The sequence below is a fragment of the Ambystoma mexicanum genome, chromosome 3p (assembly GCF_040938575.1).
Source record: "Ambystoma mexicanum isolate Mex_15411 chromosome 3p, UKY_AmexF1_1, whole genome shotgun sequence".
Lineage (NCBI taxonomy): Eukaryota > Metazoa > Chordata > Amphibia > Caudata > Ambystomatidae > Ambystoma > Ambystoma mexicanum.
The window spans coordinates 1,265,685,710-1,265,708,799 of record NC_090925.1 but is presented as its reverse complement, the minus strand read 5'-3'; the positions used below and the strand labels follow the sequence as shown (position 1 = coordinate 1,265,708,799).

General features: G+C 48.9%; 1 protein-coding gene across 1 annotated transcript in view; it reads right to left on the bottom strand.

Moving 5' to 3' along the window:
* ACO2 (aconitase 2) overlaps window positions 1-23,090 on the bottom strand; it is a 637,698-nt gene that overhangs the window by 200,505 nt on the left and 414,103 nt on the right. The window contains exons 10-12 of the mRNA XM_069652760.1: window positions 10,602-10,759; window positions 5,291-5,364; window positions 2,973-3,084 (exon numbers count right to left, since the gene is read on the bottom strand). Coding sequence (XP_069508861.1) covers window positions 2,973-3,084; window positions 5,291-5,364; window positions 10,602-10,759 — 344 coding nt within the window. The remainder of the gene's footprint in view (window positions 1-2,972; window positions 3,085-5,290; window positions 5,365-10,601; window positions 10,760-23,090) is intronic.

Sequence of the window (23,090 nt, the reverse complement as noted above, 5' to 3'; positions counted from 1 at the left end):
CCCCCCATCTCCCAACTGGTGAATTGTGCATCAAGACCTCAGAGTGGTTTTGCAGCGGCTGATGCAGAGGACGATGGTAAGGAGGCTGCTGCTTGAGCTGGCTTTGCACCTCTACCTTGTCCACCATGAGGAAATCTTCTCTGGCCTAATGGACTGGCCATTCCTCTCGCCCTTCCAACCGAGTAGTAGCGAAGAAAATCTACCCGTCCAAGATTGCCCGCTACGACGAAAAGGCTGAGGTTGCCTAATAGCGGCGCCTAAAGATTTGGCTGCAGCCTTTGAGGTTTGCAACTTCTCAAGACTCTCGTCAGCCATAAAGAGACCACCTGTCAAAAGGTATATTGAGAAGCCTAGATTGCACATCAGGTGCAAAACCCAACTCTCAACCACTCAAATCAGCGCATAACTGCAGGTAGCCATGGATCTGCTGATGCTATCCACAGAATCCAATACTGATTGAAGGGACTCGCACATGGCCTCTTTGCCATCTCTAAGAACAGCTAAGAAGCCGTCCCTTTTATCCCCTTCGGGAATGTGTTCTGCCGCCATGGAAATACAATCCCATAGAGAATACAAAAAATGTTTAGGGCACAAGTGCAGTTGGCAGATTTTAGTGCCATGCTCCCTGCAGAAAATACTTCCTCACCCATCCATCTACGCACTTGTCGTCCCTATCAGGAGGGATGGTAGGGCACGCTGCTTGTTTCGAAGTACCCGTAGCTGCCTGCACTACCACACTCTCCAGAGTGTGGTGTTTTGACAATTAGTCGGGCTCACTACAGGAAGGGCAGTATTTCTTTTGTTGTTCTTGTCAACTGCTGGATTGGATTCCGGAGTCTCCCAATTCCTGGCCACGCTTTTCTGCAATGCCATATAAAAAAGGCAAAATAGGATCAGATTATGGACCCTTGGCAAAATATCAGAGAGGTCGTCTTGCTCATAAGGCAACGGTGGCCTACTCCAACCTATGTATTCAACTACATTCAACATGAGTTGCCTGTATGATGCATCCACATGCTCCGGTTGTCCAAAATCAAGTTCGGGTGAGGTATCTACCCCACTTGCTGTTTGCAAGTTGTCATACAGGTCCTTCATTCTGGACTCTTCAGAGATAAAACTCAGGTACATTGGTTGTACTGAATGCCAAATTGGATATCATCCTCAGAACGCTCCTCTTCAAATATTGAAGATTTAAAGATATCCTTTTTTGGAAGTGGAGCATATACCTTGTCTGGTTAGCAAATAGTAGGCGTCGAAGTCAATGCTTTATCAGCTTTGACGGCACAGCTGGCAAGTACGACGCATCGTTGATGGCATATTGGGCGTCGAAGGCACAGCCGGCTTGGACAACCTCGACTTTTCCTCGTGTCTCGTATGATTCTTCAATGAAACATCGGATTGAATTCTTGAGAGCTTGCAATGTGGATCAGGCCTTTTTCAGGGCTCGAGGGCGTGCAGGATTTCGGACGAGACCTTTCCTTTGAAGGCTCGGTAGGAGCACGGCTTTGTTTTTCTAAAATCTTTAGCATTTCAGCCCTGAAGGCTTCCCACTCTGCGAGGGTGGACTTTTTAGTAGGGCATGCAACCCTTTCTGGGGAAACGTCAGACGACTAAGTCAACTAAGGCGACATAGTGTGCCTTCTCTTCAAAGAAGAGTGATGCGAGCCACTCCTCGACTTGGATCGCTTGATCTTCGAGGAGAGTCGCCTCTCGACTCATCCGTCGAACTTTTAGCGGATCGGGTAGGTGATTTTTTAGGGATTTTTCCTACCTTAAGTTTCCCCTTCCAGTCCCTCAAAGCTTTTCCCTTGATGGACTGGCATTTTGAATAGCCAGAGGTGTCATGGCCCTCCCAAAGCCACCACAGATAGTCACGGTCAGTGAGCGACATTTTTGACCCGCAATCCCGGCACTTTTTGAAATTTTACTTCGGTGTCGATGGTGTTGAAGATTAAGACATTCTATCGAGAGGTGATAGTAACAAAGACATCACAAGATGAGGTGGGACGAATTTTGCGCCAAGATGTCACGGAAAAACGGAACTGAGGCCAACAAGCGCTCCACGTGCTATATATGCCTTTGATGGCATCACCCTTGACAGAGGCCTTCGAGGGACATTGACTCAACGCAATCTCAACGCACAGCACCCTCTGCCTAACTTATTCCAAAGCAGCTGGACAGCAAGTGTCAAAGATGAGGAATACGTGGGAGGACAATACATTTGAAAGGTGGATTACCCAATACCAAGAAGCCAAGGGTTGTGTAGTCTCCCACAGGGTTACTACATCAATTCCTGCCTAACAAGGCGCCCAGAACTTCACAGACAAAGGGTCCCCGCTGCCAGCAGATGATGCAAAGAGCACACAGGCTTCTTTGAAACAAAAGAAAAATCCACCTTTTCTGTCCAAAGCACGAAAAAACATACAAATAGCTCGGAGAGCAAACTCAGGGACTCCCAACACTGAAGCGTGCAGTAAAAATTTGAAGATGGCTGCCAGAGAAGGGGCTTAGAGAGAGGACCGTCATTGGATGGGGGCAGTATGACCCCAGAGGACAGTTATTGGTTTGGAGGAGAAACGCAGTTTAAATGAAAGTGAAACTTTTTTCTTTTACCGATGATTCCCAGCCTGACGGGGAATATTCACGAGCATGTGAATCAATGCCAGACCCCATGCTGGAGAACTTGCATCTTCCAACAACCCTCACTCAGTAAAAAAAAATGACTAAGTGTGGGCATGGCAAGGAAAGTGGAACAAGGGGTTTGCAACCAATGCCAGGTAAGACCATGGGAGGGGATGTCGACCTAGATTCGAAAGCCTAATGGGGCACAAGGGTTGCGAGAAGGGCTGGGGCACAAGATAAATAAGGCCTAAGATCTGTGCAAAAGCCATGAAATCAGAACTACTGATGCTCTTTAATTTAGGAGAAGGGGTGGGAGGAATTGTTTTAATGCAGATACACAAGCTCCTTACCTCTGGTGACGTGACAAAGGCATGCGTCTGCGGGTTAGCATCATTCCTTCCAGTGAAATTTCGGTTATAAGATGTTACAATAGTGTTCTTTTCACCTTTTTTGATGTCCTTCCTGGAGAAAAAAAAAGCACAAGGTATATCGTACATGCTCCCCAGACTGCTCAGCAGGCTCATTTGCAACTAAAGCAAATTTAACCCAAACCACTTTGTTGGGTAAGGCTTACTAGGACTTGCGGCACATACACACGTCAAATTGCCTTACGTGCATAGCAGCACAATTCTAGTTTTAATTGGTATACCACAAAGCCCACTAATTCAGAGAATGCAAACAGTAAATGGTACTCACTCAAGCGTCATATACAGTGCCGGCTATTACCATTCAAATGGGAAACCGCATTAGCTACTAAAAAAATAAACAATGTGAATGCCCTGCATGCATCCAACCCTCAATGCCTCCCACCTCTTTTCAACATATGTAATGTCTTCCAACCTCCCAGTCCTTAAAGGTTAAGGCATACAGAGGAAAGGTGTGAATGACAGGTCAAAGGGGCATTGCAGTCGAATGTCTCAAGCTGTCTTTGGCGCGAGACCCTGAAAACCTTTGGCTTTCTGAACTAGTTCCGACTCATTTTCCCCTAGTAATCTCTGGCCATACTAAGTATGCAACTGTTTCAGTTGCCTTCTAACAGAACCTCAACTATCTAAAGATGGGGAGCTTGTGGTTCCCAAGTTAAGTAACCTTGCTCAGTAGACTCTGCTTACACCATTCGTTTGTGGCAGTGTGACAGTATCTTGCTAAATGTTAGCAAATTATTCTGGCCCTAAATTGTACAGAAAACCCCAGGATGCTGTTGTGCAATTGGGATGAAAAGCTGTTCCACCGTTTAACATGTTTTTTGTGTGTATGGAATGGATTCAGTGGTAACTTGAATTGGATTTTCAGAATCAACCCCGTGGAGAGATTCTGAGAGGCCACTGTATTGTGTTGAAAAGGCTAAGTCTGAAATGTCTAGTCAAACAAAGTTAGAGTGACCGAGCCGTAAGTCAGACTCGGGTGCGTGGGGGGGGGGGGTTTGGGGGGACTAGTTCAGTGGGCCACACAATGCACTTTCAATAAGCCAGAATGATTATACATATTTCTATTTATTTAGGTCTTGGACAACTCAGCAATACGAAACACAAGCTGGTATTATATTAAACACACTGTTGGGTACACATTCACATTTGGGTTGCTTTGACTACAGAGCACCAACACTTTTGAACACTGATCAATATTAGAACAGTGTGATGGGGAAAGTAACTGAAGAACAAGGTAAGTAATCAATTTAGAGAAGTAACATGTAAGGAAGATAGATGTTAAAACAATACACAACCTTCGTGAGGTTCTACACTTACAATGTGTGTTTTAAAGTTTAAGAAAAACACTAAAGTTCTAGAATTATGTAAAATTGATTGCAGTGCATGAGCAATTGCTCTTCAAAAGTTAATCAATGTACTATTTAAAGTATTACACTATTAGGCATGTCAGGTAAAAAACAAAGTACATTTCTAAAGTGTGTAAATTGATATTTAGTAAATATGGAAGTGCATCTTTAAGTGACTTTCTATGCCTCAATTAAAGAGTTGATTAAGATTGTCAGAAGCTGGTGTACCTTCTAGTGAATGAAACAGGAACAATGACCATGAGAAACCAACAGCAAGTAAAACTGCTGTACTAAAAAAATAAAGATGTCCATTAAATAACACTGCCGCCTTAAGGTGACAAAGACATGCAGGCTCAGATGCCTCGCACCACCAGATTGTTCACTGCTATGCAAACATTTAGTATTTAGCTGAACAAGGTAAAACCCATGCGCAGCCATTTCATTTTCACGTGGCTCTGGAAAGCAAGCACAACAGCTAACTTCTTGATCGGCACCCAGGAATCTTTTCTAGGTTTTATATAAGGGCATACTTTGGCAGTTGCTTTCATTGTACAGGGTTCTGAGTGGAATCTGAGCGTTCTGGGCCTTTTCCTGACAATTTCTACACCATCTTACATTTTTCCTACAATAAGGCATGACAGGCTGGTTCCCTTTTTTGTTAAACTCTATAAAAATATAGAAGGGTACTTAGGCACTCGTATGCGCTTCTCCTGAATAACTTTTTAAAGAGCGGGACACACTACATTCTACTTGCCTGTCAAAGCTCACACTTCTCTGCCAAACATTGACAGCAACTTATCACTGGCAACCTAAGTCACTAGCTTAACAAGATGTGCTGAAAGCTCCCTCCAACACACTTTTGGGAAAGCCCCTGGCATCTGAGCAACTTCATACCTGTCCCACTGTCCAATACATGGGCCACATGCGTTAGCCAGTACAACACCTCCCACATCACGAAGGATCTGCGCCTAAGAGGAGAAGGGGAGACACATCAGTGGAGGCAATATCAAACATATTGATTCTTAGGACGACCTTTCCAGCTCTTACTTTAGAGAATTTGGTTACGGTTCTAAACTTACAGAAATAAAAGCAACATTTTTGGTGGAGCGTGGTAGCCAGGAATACAGCAGAATAGCCTTACTTTGAATAAAAGAATACCCACACAGGCGTCGAAAAATAAAATGTATATATCTCCATAAAAATACTAAGACAGTTATGATGATCCAACTTATCACTGCAAACCTATTGAAATTCAGCAAGGTGTGGCGAGTGATGAAGTATTATTGTTAATTCATGCTGCTATGGCATGTGCTCATGGGATGAGCAACTGGCAGGGACGCAGGACTCAGTTAAAACGGCCGTCACCTCACACCCCTGAATTTTAATGGTTTTGTTGCTATAGATCAAATCTCAACTTCGTTTTTTGTCACTGAATTTCAAGTATTTGGTTATGCCTATCCCCCATACCTAGTAACTAAACACGTTGCACCAATTAGGCAGTATACTTTAGTGCCAAGTAACCAGATCCACCTATCCTCTGTCCAGCTTAAAAAGGACTATGGCCAAGGTCCAGAACCATAGGCCCATTTATTTTTGGTCCACCCCTTTGGTGCAATTCCTCCCCGACCCTCTCCCATTAACCACTTTCACTCCCTGGTATGCATGACGCTTTTTGTCTTCCTAGTGCAGCTTTAGTCATTACAGAAGGAATCTTGCAGGATTCCGCCTGTCAGACAAACATGTTCTTATCCAAACGGGATCACCGAGGTCCTCCCTAGCACTCCCAATGCACACGTGGTAGGTCCTCCTCCCTCCGAAACTATCCAGATATGAAACAAGCCATTTCCTCCCAAATATCATTTTGTACACTCGCTTCCCTTAAGCTTATTGCACAAAACACTCACAGCGAGTAAGCAAAAAAAAAAAAAAAAAAACAAGTTTGTGAGCAGGGGTAACCACGGGATGAATTTATACCAAACCAACAAAAGGCACGTCCAAGTTTCTTTGTGCCCAACTTGTTTGTTTGGTGCAAATATGTCCAGTGGGTTTCACACTACAGGTATTCAATGCAAGAATAAATGACTTGCCTCCAATGTTCCTGATGGATGTCCCTCCCACATATTCCTTATCTAAGATGATATACCTGCAGCACAGCTGATGTTCTTATACCTGCCTGCCACCAAGGGGCGCAGCTCTGTTTCTGCTCCGCCCAACGACTATGCATCCCCACCAGACATCAGGGGTCAATATAAATTGAGGTGCTGCGCTCTGTTACCTCAGTTTCACCCATTTTCCCAAGCACTTTACACAGACACTGCAGAACCAAAGGTGTCCTAGCTATCCGCAAAGTGTAGCAGATAGGGCGGAATCCGTAAGAACGAACACTACCAAGCAGCAAGTAATTTTTTCTTCTAATGGATTCCTACCTCTCGTCGGTATGGTCAGGTAAGGGGTGAAAATGGCAAAAACAAATTGAATAGCTGCAAAAATCTTTCAGCATGTCACCAAACCTGCTTCCTCAATACAGAACAAGAAACCAAGAGTGCATCAGGTCCAGGAGAAAGCCTAAATACACTTGCACAAAGGGGCTGCCCAAAGTACAGCCAGCCAATCACTAAATGGGGCTGCAGGTCAGATGACTAACCATACTGATAAGTCAATAGGAGTAGCACACAGCCTTGGCCACCCCCATAAGTGGGAAAAACAGTCCAGGGAGCTATACGGGCCAAAACCAGTTCAGGCCAATATGGGGGTGGCCATTACAGGGAAAGAAGTACATTTTTGGCAATAAAACGTGTACAGAATTTACTATTAAGATAGCGGAGGACATGGGTACTTCACAATGGTGACTGACTTCAAGACTAGATGTTGCAGGGGACAGTGGAAACAAACCAGGGACAAGGAAAGGACAGAATGACAGAAACAGTATGGTGGCGGAAATGCCGAATTAAGGATGGCGGGATGATGGAAAAGTGCTGTAGGGTTTTTCATGTAGGGTAAGGAGAGAGGAAAACCGGGTGATGGAGTAGGGTAGTGTGCTAGGAAATAGGACATCAGAAAGGAGAGGTTTGAGGATGGATTTAAATAGTGGTAGATTGAGTAGTACAGAGAGAAGGTGGAAGAGTATTCCCGAGTAGGGGAGAGTGGAAACAAGAGGGAGCACACGGGATAAGAGTGGTGGCAAGGCGGTGAGCCGAGGATGATTGTAAAAAGCGAGGAGGAGAGCATGGAGTGAGAGTAGCAGATAGGTAGGTTGGAGCGAGTCCATGGATAGTTTTGAAGATGAGAAGCTTGTACTTGGTTCAATAGTCAGCCAAGCGAAAAATTTTAAAGTGTGCTGACCATGAAGTTGAGGACTTTGCCCAGGAGGTGAAAAAGCATAGTTGGGAAGGCCATAGAGTAGACTGGCCCATTACTGGGATCTAGAAAGGACCAAGGAGGAGATTTGCTGTATAGCAGTTTTGCAAGAAAGAGGATGACATTTTTGGGATATTGGGGCGGTGGAGTCTGGCTGCAGTGGTAGCTTTGGAGATGAAGTGTGATGCGTCATAGATGACACCACGGTTACAAGCGAAAGCAGAGTAATGAGGCTAGGCAGGAGAGCAGAGGAGGAAATCGCCCTTTTGGTTGTGTAGTAGAGATTTTCAGTTTTAGTGGACGGGAGCATGAGCGAGTGAGACAGGATGCAATATGTTCGGAAGAATTCTCAAATGTACCAATTCCTCTCTACCTTAAAGACCCCGAGCACCTTTGCTGGATTTTGAGGACTTTAATTTTTAACCTGGAGAGAATGAGACCCTTTTTCCCCCACTATGTTTTTATAATGTGATTTGCACACAGTTTCTTTTGGTTTTGGAGTCTGACAAACTCCATAGGCATCATCTTTTACATTGTGTCACAAAGCGCCCTCAATGCAGTGGCACATGAAGTCTTTCATATTTCCCCAAGGTTTAAATACCTTCTCTTGGATAAACTGTTTCCCAGAACAGTAAAGCGAAATTGACTTTACTTACAATTTGAACTTTCTAGACCCAGCACACACCATCTTAAAATGGGGTGGCAGGAGGGGTTACTTAGTATCCCCTTTGTTTAGTTCCTCAGGTAACCGTTGTATGTTATCCTTTCTACAATTAATGTCTGGTGGCAGTGGTTTACTTTGAACTACCATTGGGAGTTTTTACCGCAGGCTGCATTCGCAGCTGCAGTAAAGCACCCATGGGTGCCCATTTTGTCAAAATGACCTTGGTCGTCTTTTTGCCGTTTCTTGCTGGAAAGGTCCTTTTTGAAATTTACTCTCAAATCAAGCCAGGTTAGGACCGTTTGTTCGTTATCTTTGGTGGGATTCACTCGTGAAGCCCGCCTCTGGCTCCAGAGGGGCAGGAAGTGAGGGAGATGCCCAAAACTCTGCTTAATCCCGCTTGGTTACAGGAATGCACCCAAAGGCGATTGGCCGGCAAGGACAGCCACCCTGCTGTGTGATTGACAGCTAGGCTGGAATGAATGGGAGAAACCTGCATAAAAGGCAGGGTTTTTTGGCTTGGAAAGTAGAGACGACCACTGGATGAAGGAATCCGAAGAACTTGGAAGAGACGCCTGCTGCAACTCCTGGACCATTGGTTTGCCTTGTGAAGCCCTGCTGCTGTGCTGAAGCTCTGAATTTGCCTCGACTAGAGAAGCCCTGCAAGGACGACTTCTCCCCTTGAGTTGGTGGGACCAACCAACTCCAAAGTTAACTCGTTTGGACATCCTCTTGAAGCTGGCTGTACTTCCACTGCTGCTGGAACCGAAGTGTCAAGGAGAGGAACACCATCACTTTTAAGTCGGACCGAGCGTTAGGAAGATCCCCCGGACTTCCCTGATGCAGGACTGACCAAGCCTGAGCCAACTTAAATGAGTGCTGGACCCCAGAAGCAAGGAGAGTCTGAGGTGGTATCCAAGAACCGCAGTGCTGCTATTCGCTGTCAGACGAGAGGAGTTGAAACGCCGAAGTGCCACTGAATGGAAGTTTGCCCTTTGCTGTCGCCAACTGTCCCGTTGGAGGTGTCCCCAGAAGTCCTCCCTCTTGTCCCCACGACTGAGGCACAGGAAAAAAAGGATCTGCAGAGCCACACAGGAACAGAAGCCAGCTGGAACCATCTTTTCTAAACAAAGGTACTGTAAAGTCTAAGTGAACGTACCTCTTGTCTTGTAGCCTTACTTGTTCTCAGTTGAGACCTGTCTTGGTTGCATCTTCTACGTCTCACAAGCCCCCCAGCTTGTGGCCCTACATTGATTCTACGTTTTCTACAAAGACATCTAAAACATTGCGCAAGACTTGCTTACCTGCAAGAAGTGCTTCAGCTCATCTAGACACTTGCCCAATTGACATTGGCTGGCCTGGCTCCCTGAATGACTCTTCTTTCCTCCGAAAGTGTTTTTACCTTCCTTCCAGGAAAGGGTTAACTTACTTTGCACTGGGGTTCAAAAGTACTAACCTGCTGAATAATAGTTGTGTGATCGCTTATCTTATTCTAAAACATTTCTTTGACATGCTTTTCAGTACTGCTCTAAATGTACCAGTGAGATATTAACGTCCACAGTGTCCTAACTATTTAAGTCACCTGAGGGTGTAGGAAGTGTGTGTGCCATCCCAAAGGGGTAATTGATGATTTAGAGAAACTAAGTGCGTATTTTGGAGTGTATTTGTTTTATTATATTGCCCCTTCTGAAGGCTTATTCAAACTGACTAAAATAAATTAATAAATGTTTAATCAAGAAGCCTTGTGTGTAAAGGTTTATTTGGATACTTGTCACTGAATCTGTGTAACCACCCAACTGCTCACATTGACCCCTGTTGAGATTAGCATGGCTGCTCAACACACTACCAACCTATGTAGTACAGACTACTAACAAAGGTTAGGTCAAGGTTGTTGTAGTGCACCCAAAAGGTACTGCACCAAATCTTGCCTAGCAATTACTCTGGTCAACAAGGGTGGCATCTCAGAACCCTCCCACAGGGCTGGTTCTGAAAATGCATCTTAACAATTAACATATCAGTGGACCCGCCATGTTTTGAAATGGAGATCTTCAGTCCAATGTCTGGATCCAACTTTTCATCTCTAACAAAGAATCCTTCCAGGTCAGTTGAACTGGAAAACAATAGACAGAAAAATTGGTTTCCGCAACCCTTTACCCAATTCTACCAGTTCACATAATAAGCACTCACATAGCCGTCTCGCTCGATGGTGGCCCTGATCTGCTCCGAGCCTGGGGTAACCGTGAACTGAGATTTGCACTTGATCCCATGGTCCAAAGCCTGCTTGGCCACTGCAGCTGAGCGGCCCATGTCCTCATAGCTGGAATTGGTACAGCTCCCAATGAGACCTGCATATAAGGAAAACGTGTATATTTAAAACATGGGCAGTGTGAAAAGTGCACATATTCTTAGTCCCATTAAACCAAATCATACTGAAAGGAATCCAATTAATCCACACTAAGATTTTCATAATCAACCCTTGGGGAGGATTTTGGGAGGCCATGCTATTAAAGTGAACAGAGAGACCCTGATATTTAAGCCAAGCTCGATCAAGGTAATGTAACAGAGTGGTGGCAAGGCTTAGTTTCAAGTGGGGGTTGAGCGGTCTAGAGCTATTATGAGACCACACAGAGCAACACAAAGAATTTCAGTTAGACAGGCAAGTACACAAAATATACATTCACCTTTACGAGATATGGGAAAGCACTTGATTCAAGGAACAGTGCAACTCCGGTGCATTAGAATTTGAAAAGACACTTCCAACAGCTTCCCTACCTCTTATAAAGCACAAACCTAAGATAGTTTGGGGCGTGCCAAACGTCACAAGTTGTAAAGTGTATACTTGACAAGTAGGTTTATGAAGAAATTGGCGATGCCAGTGGTTATGATGAATTATAAAGTAAGACACAGTTCAGGTTAATAAATTCACTCAAGCACAGACACTAGAATAGGTTCAGTAAGGGATTCATGAACAGGATTCAACAAACCAAAGTTAGGAAAGAATGATATTAGGGACAGGACTTTATAGCTGAGTAGCCCTATGAAGGACTGTGGGGGACCGAAACAGCTATGCTAACTTACCCTGTGACTCGGATTTCTCCAGAGACCACTGCTGGGGATCTGGAACCCATTTGGAATAGAATTATGCCTTTTGTCTGGTCAAGGAAGGCCTAGGGGTTGGATGTGCAGAGGTCCCTTTCGAAAGCTGGATTTAGTTTTGGTCGAGGTGCTTCGGAACCAGCTTCAGACAGATTCCAGCATAGCACTGAAACAAAGGAAAGATGTAGACTTCTGCAGAGCAGGGGGAGAAGATGGATTGCAATGGTAATCGCAACAGTGAGGCTGCGACAGGCTATTGTCAATGAACAAAAAAAAGGAGCAGGACCAGCACAGCTTTCGTTGATACAAGAAGGCCAAAAATGCAGGAACAGGTGTCTTGTTATGCAAGTTTAAGGTCCTCCAATGTACACATGGAGGATACACATGGAACGGCGATGGCTGCAGCAAGGTGGCCCAGGAGAGAGCTTGTCAGTCCACCAGTTGGGTGCAGGGAAACTTTGAGCAGGGGCCCAAGCAGGAGCAGGGCTTTACTGGAACTTTTGTGGAGTTGGTCAGCAACAGGGGTCCTTCTCGGATCGTCATAATGCTCTTCTTCATAGAGGACTTATCGGTTTTCGCTGCAGGAGAGCTCCACTTAGCCAAGGGAGCTTGTCCAAGCCCACCAATGGTATGAACCTGCACCATTCACACAGGCAGTATCTAACAATCATGGATAGGCACTGGCCACAACGCCTGCCCACCAACAGACATTCAGGCACCAGGATGTGTACTGAGACCAAATAATCTGAGCATCCACATCAGGGCTCACACAAACTGCCCCTTTGCCTGCAAAAGAAGCAGCTGTCCCCAGAAAAGGGCATACCATGAACAGAATTTCCAGTCCTGAGAAGACAGAAAGAAGGCCAAAGACAGATTAGGTTTAAGTTACTTACCTGTAACTATTGTTCTCCAGCATGGGTCTGGTATGGATTCACATGCTCATAAACAAACACAGCAGTAGAACATCACACAACCATGGGAGGTGGCAAAGCTCAACAGAAGCAATCAACTCTTACCTCTGGCACAGACTCAACTCAAGCAAACAGGTTGTGTACCACTGCTTGGCCGACTCTGGACTCCTCACTGGAATCCCTGTCAATGCAGTAGAATCTCGTGAAGGTATGCGTGGACCTCCACATAGCACCCCTGCAGATGTCCAGCAGGGGCACACCAGATCGGAACGTCGTTGTCACAGTGATCGCTCTGGTGGAATGGGCTCAGACAGCCGGGCAGCGGTCGGCCAACCGATGTGTGATGGAAGCTTTGGACAAGGCCTTCCCATGGTTCACAGGACCAAAGTTCACGAACAGTTGAGACGTTTTCCCAAAAACTTTGTGCGTGCCACGTAGAACTTCAGAGCACAAGCAACATCCAGCAAGTGCAAGGCCCTCTCAGCCGGTAACTAAGGCTTCAGAAAAACACAGGTAACACCAAAGGCTTGTTGAGGTGGAATTACGACAGAATCTTTGGCATGAAGGAGGGATGTGTCCGTAGCACCACCCTCGATTCATGGAAAGTCAGATATAGGGCCTGGATCTCACCCAACCTCCTGGCAGAGGTGATGGCCACAAGTAAAGATGCTTTCCACGAGAACCTGAGCGCGGCCTGATGCATAGTCTCAAAGGGGGCTCCCATGAGCCTCGTCAGCACCACGTTGAGTTCCCAGGCTGTGGCAGGAGCCTTCACCGGCGGGAAATATCAAAACAATCCTTTGTAGAATTCTGTGACGAGACAGTGGTACCAAAGAGAAGATCTTCCTGGGGACCTGGTGTAGCGGGAGAAAGCCACCAAATGCTCCTTGATGGGGCATGCGCCAGCCCCTGCCTTGGCCAACGACAACAAGTATGGAAAAATCTACAGGGCTGTGATCCTCAAAGGGGTGATCTTCTGCCACTGGCAACACGTAGAGAAATGCTTCCACTTGTGACCATAGCCGTTGACGACGCTCTGGCCTTGGCAAGCATCTCGCTGCAGTTTGCTGGCAACTCGTAGCCTAGGGCTGCAGAAGCCAAGCACTCCGGTTCAGCGATCCTGGGTCGTGATGCAGGATTGCGCCCCCTTCCCCTGTGAGCAGATCCGCGACCATTGGCAGCTTGACAGGAGGCGACACCGACAGGCTGAGAAGGTCTGGGTCCAAATCTGCCTCGGCGACGAGCATCATCCTGCCTCAGCACTGTTTGAGTTGACTTATAACGGCAGCAGGAGAGGCAATGGGAGGGGCTCGGAGAAGAACATGTACAGAAACAGGCCTTCCCAGGGGAAGGAGAATGTGCCCCCCATGCTCCTCAGCTGGTGGAACCGGCTGACAAATATCTGGCATTTTGAGATCGCCGCCGCAAAAAGATCAATCTGGGCCTGCCCCACTTGATGAAAATGCGGTCCACCTGGTCCTGCCGAAGTTCGCACTTGTGGCAGTAGCGCAACTCCCTCTTGAGGAAGTCTGTTATGGTGTTCGTTACTCCCATCAGGTGAAAGGGGATGACTAATATCTCTTGCTCGATGGCACAGTGCCACAAGTTCTGCAGCTCTCTGGAGAGCGCTGGGTATAGAGTGCCCCCCTGCTTTGTGATGTACAACATTGTGGTGGTGTTGTCTGAAGATCCACCTTGCCCTTCAGGGATGGAAGGACTGACTTAAGGGCCCAGAACAGTGCCCACAGCTCCAGGATACTGATGTGGAGAGCCTTCCCCTCCTGCACCCACAGGCCTCTGGCGTGGGGATGTTTGGTGTGGGCTCCCCAGCCCTCCAGGGAAGCATCTGGGGTTACAGTCACCTGGTAGGGGCGGGGAGGGTGTTTCAAGCCCTGCGCCCCTGGCTATGTAGTGCACATCCCACCACATTACCACCCAAACTCAAAGGGGACCTTGTCCACGAATCGTCCGGACATTTTTAATCCAGCAAGCGTTTAGGAACTCCTGGAGAGGTTGTATCCGCAACCTTCATAGCCGGATAAGGTAGATGCAAGATGATGTGCCGAGCAGCCACTTGGCCTGCACCGTAGCAGTGACCTTCAGTGACAACAGCCGCTGTACTTTTCCCAGAACAGCCACTATCCTCTCATCCGAGGACGACACTAGGCAGGAGACTGTTGAGCCTGGCACCAAGGAACAGTGCATTCTGCAATGGTATCAAGCAGGACTTGGGCTAATTGATGGAGAACCCCAGATCCGTCAGCTGGACAGTCTGTGTCATGATGCCCGCTCCTGGGGAGCCGGTTCCGAAAGCGGACATCCAGTCCCCAAGGAAGGACCCAGCAACCCCATATAGGGGCCCTTTGGACAGTGTCCTGGCGCCTATGGCGCCAGGCTCATTACGGGAATGCTTGGGTGCACTTACCTGATGCAGACCATGCTGCAGGATCCCGGCCTCCTTGAGGCCTGAAAGGAACTACTTTACCTGTGGGACTAATTTACCATCCGGGCGTGGTCAGGGAAGGATACATACCTGATTGGAGGAAGGATACATACCTGGAACTTCTTCCAAGGCTATTTAAACCCCACCCGAACAGCCACACGTGCTTCGCGTTGTTCTGCAACTAGCAGCTGGACGCTCACCATGTCTGCTGCTGCATCCTGACTTCTGCCACGCCTGCCAGCATCCTGGATCACCTGCAAAGGAAGAGAAGAGGAGAACAGAAGAAGGAAAAGTCCTTGCCTGCTAAAATCCGCATCCCGGAGACATCTCGCCGACAATCCTGAAAAGGAAGACTTATTTAAAAGCTCATCGCGTCGATCGCTGCAGCGCTGCATTCCACTCACCAGATTCGCAGTCACGCCCCAGCGCCTAGGGAGAAAAACACCAGAACAAAAAGGTGAGCGAGAGAAGGGAAGAAGGAAAGCTAAATCTCCATGTTAAGACTTACCTGTTGATTCATTCCCTCTTCATTTCGGGTCCGCGCCGCATCCTGGCATTTCCGGACCCTGGCCCCTACGCGGAAAAAGACATTAGCGTTAATGAGCGAATGAAAAGACATTACCAAAAAACGCTCATTAAAGACTTACCTGATTTCTACAAGGATTTCACCTCTCATTTCGGGTCGGTGCCTGTTCCCCGGCATTCCGTACCCCGGCCCCTATGGGGAAAAAGACACTAGCATTAGTACATTAATGCATGGACACAAGGGGAACCTCTTATCAAAAAACTTATCTAGAGGCCAAGCAAGTTTGGTTCTCACCAATCCGAAAATCCAGTGAAGTAACTGGATACCAACGCGCCCCTGCATCAGAAGCAGGATGGAGAGCTCGTCCTTCCAGATCCTAAGGTGACGCTACGAGAAATCACAGAAGGGTTTCAAGGAGGGTGAGAGGGGAAAGTGGGAGGCCGATTGCATTACCCCGCATACAGTTAATCCCCTATTTTCACCTACAGAAGGATACTTCTGCGAGCCAGACAAGCCAGATTTGGGGGCCCGGTCCAGTCCGTCTTCCGAACCCTGCGCATCACCTTAGAAGAGGTCACAGCAGCGCGAACCAGGCCAGCGCCTCTGTGGGAGTCAGGTGAGCGTAACGGTGTGCTCCATGGCTACATCCCTTGAAGGACAGGTACACGTGTATCCCTCGTAGACCTAGATAGGCCGCCACTGGTGCCAGGCACTTAGTCAACACCCTGGGAGCTGACTTTAGGCCGAATGTGAGGGCATTGAACTGGTAGTGCCTTCCCTGCACCACAAAGTGTAGGCACTTTCGATGCTTCCTGTGAACAGGGATGTGAAGTAGGCATCCTGCAGATCCAGCAACGCTAAGTCTCCTTCCTCCAGTTGGCCGAGCATGTGCCGCAACGGGACCATCCTGAATTTTTGGGACTTCAGGAACTTGAGATGCCACGGGTCTAGAATGGGCCTCCACACCTCCCCCCTAACACACCCCCCCCACCTACCCCAAGTGTTCTTTTTGACTAAGTAGCTTGAGTAGACTCCATAGCCATGGAGTTGTCTTGGAACTACCTCCACCGCCCCTTTGTGTAGCATGGCCCGTACCTCCTGCAGGAGTTGAGGGATGTGCTGCTCCTGCCGGGTCACTGAAGGGATCCGCAGACACTTTCGCTGAAACTCCAGGTCATGTCTGTGGTCAAGAGCGTCCAGCAACCATCTGTCAGAGATCTTTTCCCACTCGTTGACAAATCCAGTCAGCCGGACTCCCACCAGGGTGCACGGGTGGGGGCCAGATGTTCTGGCCGATTCAGTCCTGCTTCGGTGCCTGCGTTCCGCCCAGGGGGTGACGACAGCGCTGACCACCTCCACCGAAAGCCTTGGAACGGCCTCTGTAAGGCTCCTGGGTCGTGGACAGAGGAAAGATGGTACGAGGAGGAGAAACCATTCGTCGCTCTGCCCGACTTTCCAGAGGTGGAAAAGGAAGAGCAATGCTTTTGGAGTACCAAGGGCACGAGCCGTCTCCATATCAGTGTTGATGGCATGCAAGGACTTTTCAACGGCCTTCCCAAAGAGGTCCTCCCCGTCTAAGGGCATGTCCAGCACCCTCGTTTGGACCTCCTGGTGGAAATTGGTGGCCTTCAGACACCCTGGACGACAAGGCAGACACTGTTCCACCTGCCGGAAACCTGTGGCAGCAATGTGCAGGGTCACTGATGGCACGGTCCAAAACCACTTCACCTGCCTGGAGGAGTGCAATCGCCCCCACCCGCTGGTCATCGGGGCGGAACTGCATAATAGGGGCCAGCTTATACCATAGTTCCCTGCCGTATCTGGCCAGTATCGCGCCAATGTGTTGGCTGCATTGACAGTCGAAGCCGCAGAGTAAATGACCTTCCTCCCCATGGCATCTAATTTCTTCCCCTCGCTGTCTGGAGGAACGGAGGACGAGAGGTTCGACTCTTGCAGCCGCTGACAGAGTCAGACGACGGGTGTGACCGTAGGCACTTGGGTGCGGACTCCGGCACCCAGTACTTTTTCTCCACCCTATCCCGCTTGGCCAGGGTCAGGCAAAGTCTTCCTCCCAAACGTCGTCCAAGAGGTGCACTGCCATGATGCTCTTCCTCTTGGCCCAGCACCTCTGGTTTAAGAAGCCCTCCTTGGTCTCTGCGGTAGTCAGGTGGAAAAGTTCAGAAGCTTTGGCGACCATGGCATGAAACGACCCACCTCATCCGGAGGGGGAAGACCTCGGTTGCTGCAATGCGCCAGCCGTGACAAGGTTGTCGTCAGTCGGGGTCCACAGCAGGGAGGGTACCAGGCGTGGGTGTGGAGGTTGATGCAGGGGCGTCGGATGGCGCTTCCTCTTATTTAGCCAGAGGCAACCACAGGGGTCAGGGCTGAAGGCATCATCTTCTGGATTTCTGACACCAGCGTGTGTAGGGTCACAAGGAGGTTTAGGGATACATCACTCGGCTGAGGACGAGTGTTCAGCTCACTAGGCCCCACGCCGTCGTCCCTCACATCCTCATGGACCATGTGCAGGGACTCCGGGGTCCTCATTGTCTGAGGATGAAACATCCATGTCTTGGGGTATGGCCTGTGGCTGGCCTGGGACTTTATAACCCCTCCCTCTCTTTTGCACCATGAGGGGTCGGAGTCGGGCTCAGCAACGGCATCCTCTGCTCCAGTGTGCCAGCAGACGTTGCCACCAGCCCGGCTGAGGACTCTGGAGCAGGGACACACTGGGCGCAGTAGGAGCTACCTTCACGGGGTCATCCCCTTTTGCCTTCAAGAGCGGCTGCCACCAGCTCAATCGTCAACAAAGATTACTCCTGCGCCGCCTGGGCCTTCTTGGGCAGGTCTGTCGCCTTTTCCTCCACCCTAGGCTTCTTGCACAGCCTAGCCGGGTTGGGAGAACTTCCTTTTTGAGGGTCTTGATCGATGGGTGGCGATGGAGGCAGATGGTGACGTTGATCGCACCCTTCCCATCGAGGGACCCGCTTGCGTGGCGATTGAGAGAAACAGACTCCCAGTGCTTGGCCTGGTCTTGGGGCCCCCCCATGGATGGAGTGCCCTCAAAGGACTTAGAAGCCTGCTCTTTGGACTGGCTGGTCCTGGGGAGGCATGACCCTGCTTGGGGCACGGGTTAGAGGCCTTGGCGCTTAGCCACGCCACCAGTCTACTGTGTCGATCCTTCATCGTTCCCTTGGAAAAGCTGAACCAGATCTCGCAATCTCCTGTGTGGTCTGGGCGAAGGCAGTAGTCTCATTGAAGGCGTTTGTCCTCCACAAACACGTTCCACAGTCCGCATCTGGTGCGCAACTTGAAAAGGGAACTTCCTTCTTTCTCCTCTGTCAGGTGCAGAGTAGGCCCGATGGCCATCTGGACATTTTTATGAATAAGATGATCCTTGCCCTTGAGGGGCGCTGAAATGCACCGACAAACTGATCCCCGCTTGTTGGCAGATGGAGAGAAGAGCACACAGGCTCAGTTTTGACAAATACTTTCTCAAAAAAGCGAGAAAACCTTAAAATAGTGCAGAGCAAAAGTCAAGGACTCCCAACACTTAAATGTGCAGTAAAAATCTGAAGATGGCTGCCAGAGGAGGGGCTTAGGGAGAGGGCAGGCATTGGCTGGGGGCACTATGACCCAGAGTACAGTGATTGGTAGAGAAGAAATACAGTTTGCAAGGATAAGTAACTTCTTTTACTGAGGGTTCCCGGGCCTGACAATTGGGAATGAGCATGTGAATCCATGCCAGAAACTTTCACTTTAAAAACTATTTCTCCTCTAAACCAATCACGGTCCTCTGGGTCATACTGCCCCCATCAAATGACAGTCCTCCCCTTAAGTCCCGCCTCTGGCAGCCATCTTCAGATTTGGTAAGCATGTAAAGTAGCAGTATGACCAAGAGCCGCCACAGAGGGACCAGTGGGAGGGTTCGTGAATCCATGCCAGACCCATACGGGCGAAGAACAAGTTACTTCTTAACTGGTAACTTTCTTTCGACTGGATGTTCCTCCAACGTATTCCTCATCGCCCTCCAAGCCTACCCCTCAAGTTGGTAAATAACTTGTTATTCGAATGGATTGTGCCCTCCAACGTATTCCTCATCTTTGACAGACTCCCAAAGCAGTATCCATGAGAGGGGGAGCGAGAAGACAAACCTAATTAAATACCAAAGGCAACATCCCGAGCATGGGAAATATCCAGGGAATAATGCTAAACAAACATGTGAATGGCAGACCACGTTGCAGCATCGCAGATGTTCTTTACCGGTATACCCCTCTGCAAGGCTGTCTATGTAGCCATGCCCCTGGTGGAATGAGCCCGCAAGCCCTCAGGAGGGTCCTTGCCAGCCAACCTGAAGAATTCTGAAAGGGTAAGGATGATCCACCTAGAGCAGGTCTGTTTAGAAACAGCATGACCTAATTTGGGTCCAGTATATCTCACAAAGAGCTGGTTGTCCACTCTGACCTCTGACATTCTAGAAAGATAAAAGCTCAAGGCTCTCCTAGGATCCAACCTATGGAGTCTCTCCTCGTCCTTACTAGGATGAGGAGGATAGAAGGTGGGGAGCACCACCTGAGAAATTAAATTCTAACACTACCTTCAGTTGAAAGGACGAACGTAATCTCAATACAACCCTGTCCTTGTGGAACATAGTAAAGGGAAGCTTAGAAGACATTGCCTGCAACTCGCACACTTCGAGCAGAGGTAACTGCAACCAAGAAAACAGTCTTAAATGTCAACTCCACGGACAAGAGGGCAAAGGTTCAAACAGAGCACCCATAAGAAACTTCAAGACCAAATTAATGTCCCAGACTGTCACATGAAAAGGCGACGGCAGCAAAACCTTCGTGAGCTCTTTCAGAAACTGAGTGATCAGTGGAATCTTAAAATAGGAATATTCCTTGGATGAGCGCTTCAAGATAGAAAGCGCTGCCAGGTAACCTTTAATGGTTCCCACCTGAAGACCCCTGTGGGCCAAAGAAAGTAAGGAGAGAAGCTCCGGAATTGAGCATTGAAAAGGATCAACATTCTTTCCCCTGCACCAGTCGTAAGACGTATGGCAACGGTACAGGGAAATTGTTGCTGGCCGCCTGGCCAAACGTAACACCTCCATCACGTCATCCGGGAGGTCCCAATCTTCATCTCCCAACCTTTCAGAAACCATGCGTGAAGGTTGAGAGTCTTGACCTCTGGATGGAGATCCCAACCTTCCTCTCGCGAGAGAAGATCATCTCTTTTGGGAAGACGTATTGGAGGACAAATGGACATGGCTAGAAGGTCCGGGTACCACGCTCTCCTGGCCCAATCTGGAGATATGAGGATCATGTGGGCCCCGAACGGTCGTAACTTCCTGAGAACTTGAGGAATGACGGGGATCGGAGGAAACACACGGAAGCGGGAATAACCAATCCATGACAAACGTGTCTCCTAGAGCTCCTCTCAGAGGAAATTCCCTTGAGCAGTACCTTTCGCACTTCCAGTTGGCACCAGTCACGAACAGGTCCACCAAAAGTGCAAAGATCTCTTGGACTTCCTGAGCTAGTTCCCAATCGTGGGAGACTGCGCTCTGCCTGCTCAGCGCATCCGCCGCCATGTTCTCCACTCTGGCCAGATGAACCGCTGCTAGGGAGATTCCTTCCTGAATTGCCCAGAACCACAGCTGCGTTGCCTTCCTTCACAGAGGTAGTGACCCTACACCGTCCACTATCAGGATAGTCTTTCCCTGTACAGACGGCAGGAAAGCCTTCAGTGCTAGCCCGGTTGCTCTCAGCTCCAAAAGATTGTGTAGTTTGGACTCCGATGGAGACCAACAACCGCCGATAGTCAGATCGTTGGCATGAGCGCCCACCCCGTGAGGGAAGCATCCGTCCCTACCGTTGCATCCAGCCACGGTTGCCAAAAAGGTTCCCCCTTCATGAGATTTTCCTCACTGGCCCACCACAGAAGATCTTGGCAGACCTTAAACGGAACATGAAGGAGATCCGACATCTTGGCTGCAAACTGGGACCATTGAGCCCGGAGAGCCCACTGAAGCGATCACATTCTCAGCCAAGCCTCTGGCACCAGAAAAATGCAGGATGCCATGAGGCCGACCAACCTTACGAATTCGAAAGCCGGAAGACTGCTTTTGTAACAATCGGGAGAATGTGTTGAGCCCTCACCTTGGGTGGCGCGCACTTTCAAGGACATGTCCAACACAGCCCGATGTACTGGAGTTGTTGGGAAGGTGTCATATGCGACTTGAGGGAGAAGCCCAGTTTGTGAAGGGAGTGGCAGGTGATTCCGAGATGATCCAGGGCTTGTTCGGGAGAACGTGCCCTGATCAGCCAATCATCCAGGTAGGCGTAGACTTGAATCTCCCCCTCTCCCGAGATGCGCTGCCGCCGCCACCACGAGCTTGATGAAGACCATCGGGGCGGAGGTAAACCCGAATGGAAGGACTCGAAACTGATAGTACGAGCCGTCAACTGCGAACCTCAGGTATTTTCTGTGCTTCAGATGGATTGGCACATGACAAGCATCCTGCAGATCCAATGACACCAACCAATCCTGAAGTTGGAGGGCCTGAAGGATCTGAGAAAGTGATCATCTTGAACTTGTCCTTCCTGAGGAACTTGTTCAAGATCGGTCTCAGTCCACTGTCCTTCTTGAATTGGTTCAATAGCGCCTTTCTCCAGCAGGGTCAAAATCTCCCACACAAGGAGCGGATCTGGAACCCTCAGAGCTTCCCCGGTGGATTGTCATGAGGATGTCGAAGAAAAAGGCAGTAGCCATGGGCAACTGTTTCCAGATCCCATGCATCTGAAGCAATGGCTCGCCACTCTTCTAGATGCTGAGACAGACTGCCCCCTACCGGTGAACAATGATTTAAGGCCTCAGAGCAGTTTTGAAGCGGCCGGGGCAGCGCCTGATGTCAAACAGGCTGCTGCTTGAGCGGCTTTGGCACCTCTACCTCGTCCACCACAAGGAAACTTAAGTTGGCCCCTTTGACTGGCCATCCCTCTCGCCCTTCCAAATGAGGAGCAGTAGCGAAAGGAACCACCCCTCCATTGCTGTCCCATAGGACAAAAAGGACTGAGGTTGCTGAATAGCTGTGCCCAAAGATATGGCAACAGCTCAAGGCTCTCGCCAGCCTTGCTGCCAAACAGACTCGTCAAAATGCATGTTGAGAAGACTAGCCTGCACATCCGGTGCAAACTCTGACTTCCGCAACCACACAAACCTGCGCATCACGGTGCTCGTAGCCATGGACCTGCTGACACTATCCGCAGTGTCCAACCCAGACTGAAGGTATTCACACATGGCATCCTTGCCATTCTTCACACTAGCTAGAAAGCCACCCCTTTCTTCCCCTTATGGAATATGCTCAGCCGGTAAAGGAGATGCAATTCCACGGAGTGTGCAGAAACTTTGCTAAGGCACAGGTGGAGTTGGCCGATTTAAACGCCATGCTCTCAGCCGAAAATACCTTGCGTGCCCTTCCATGCACTGATCGTCCCCATCAGGAGGGATGGCAGGGTATGCTGCCTGCTTCGAGGTGGCTGTAGCCGGCTGAACCACCAAACTCTCCGGAGTGGGGTGGGTTGACAGGTAGCCGGGGTCGCTACCGGATGGGCGGTATTTCTTTGTTAACTTGTTCACCACCGGAATAGACTCCACCCTCTTTTGCAATGCCACATGAAATGGCAAAACTGGGTGGG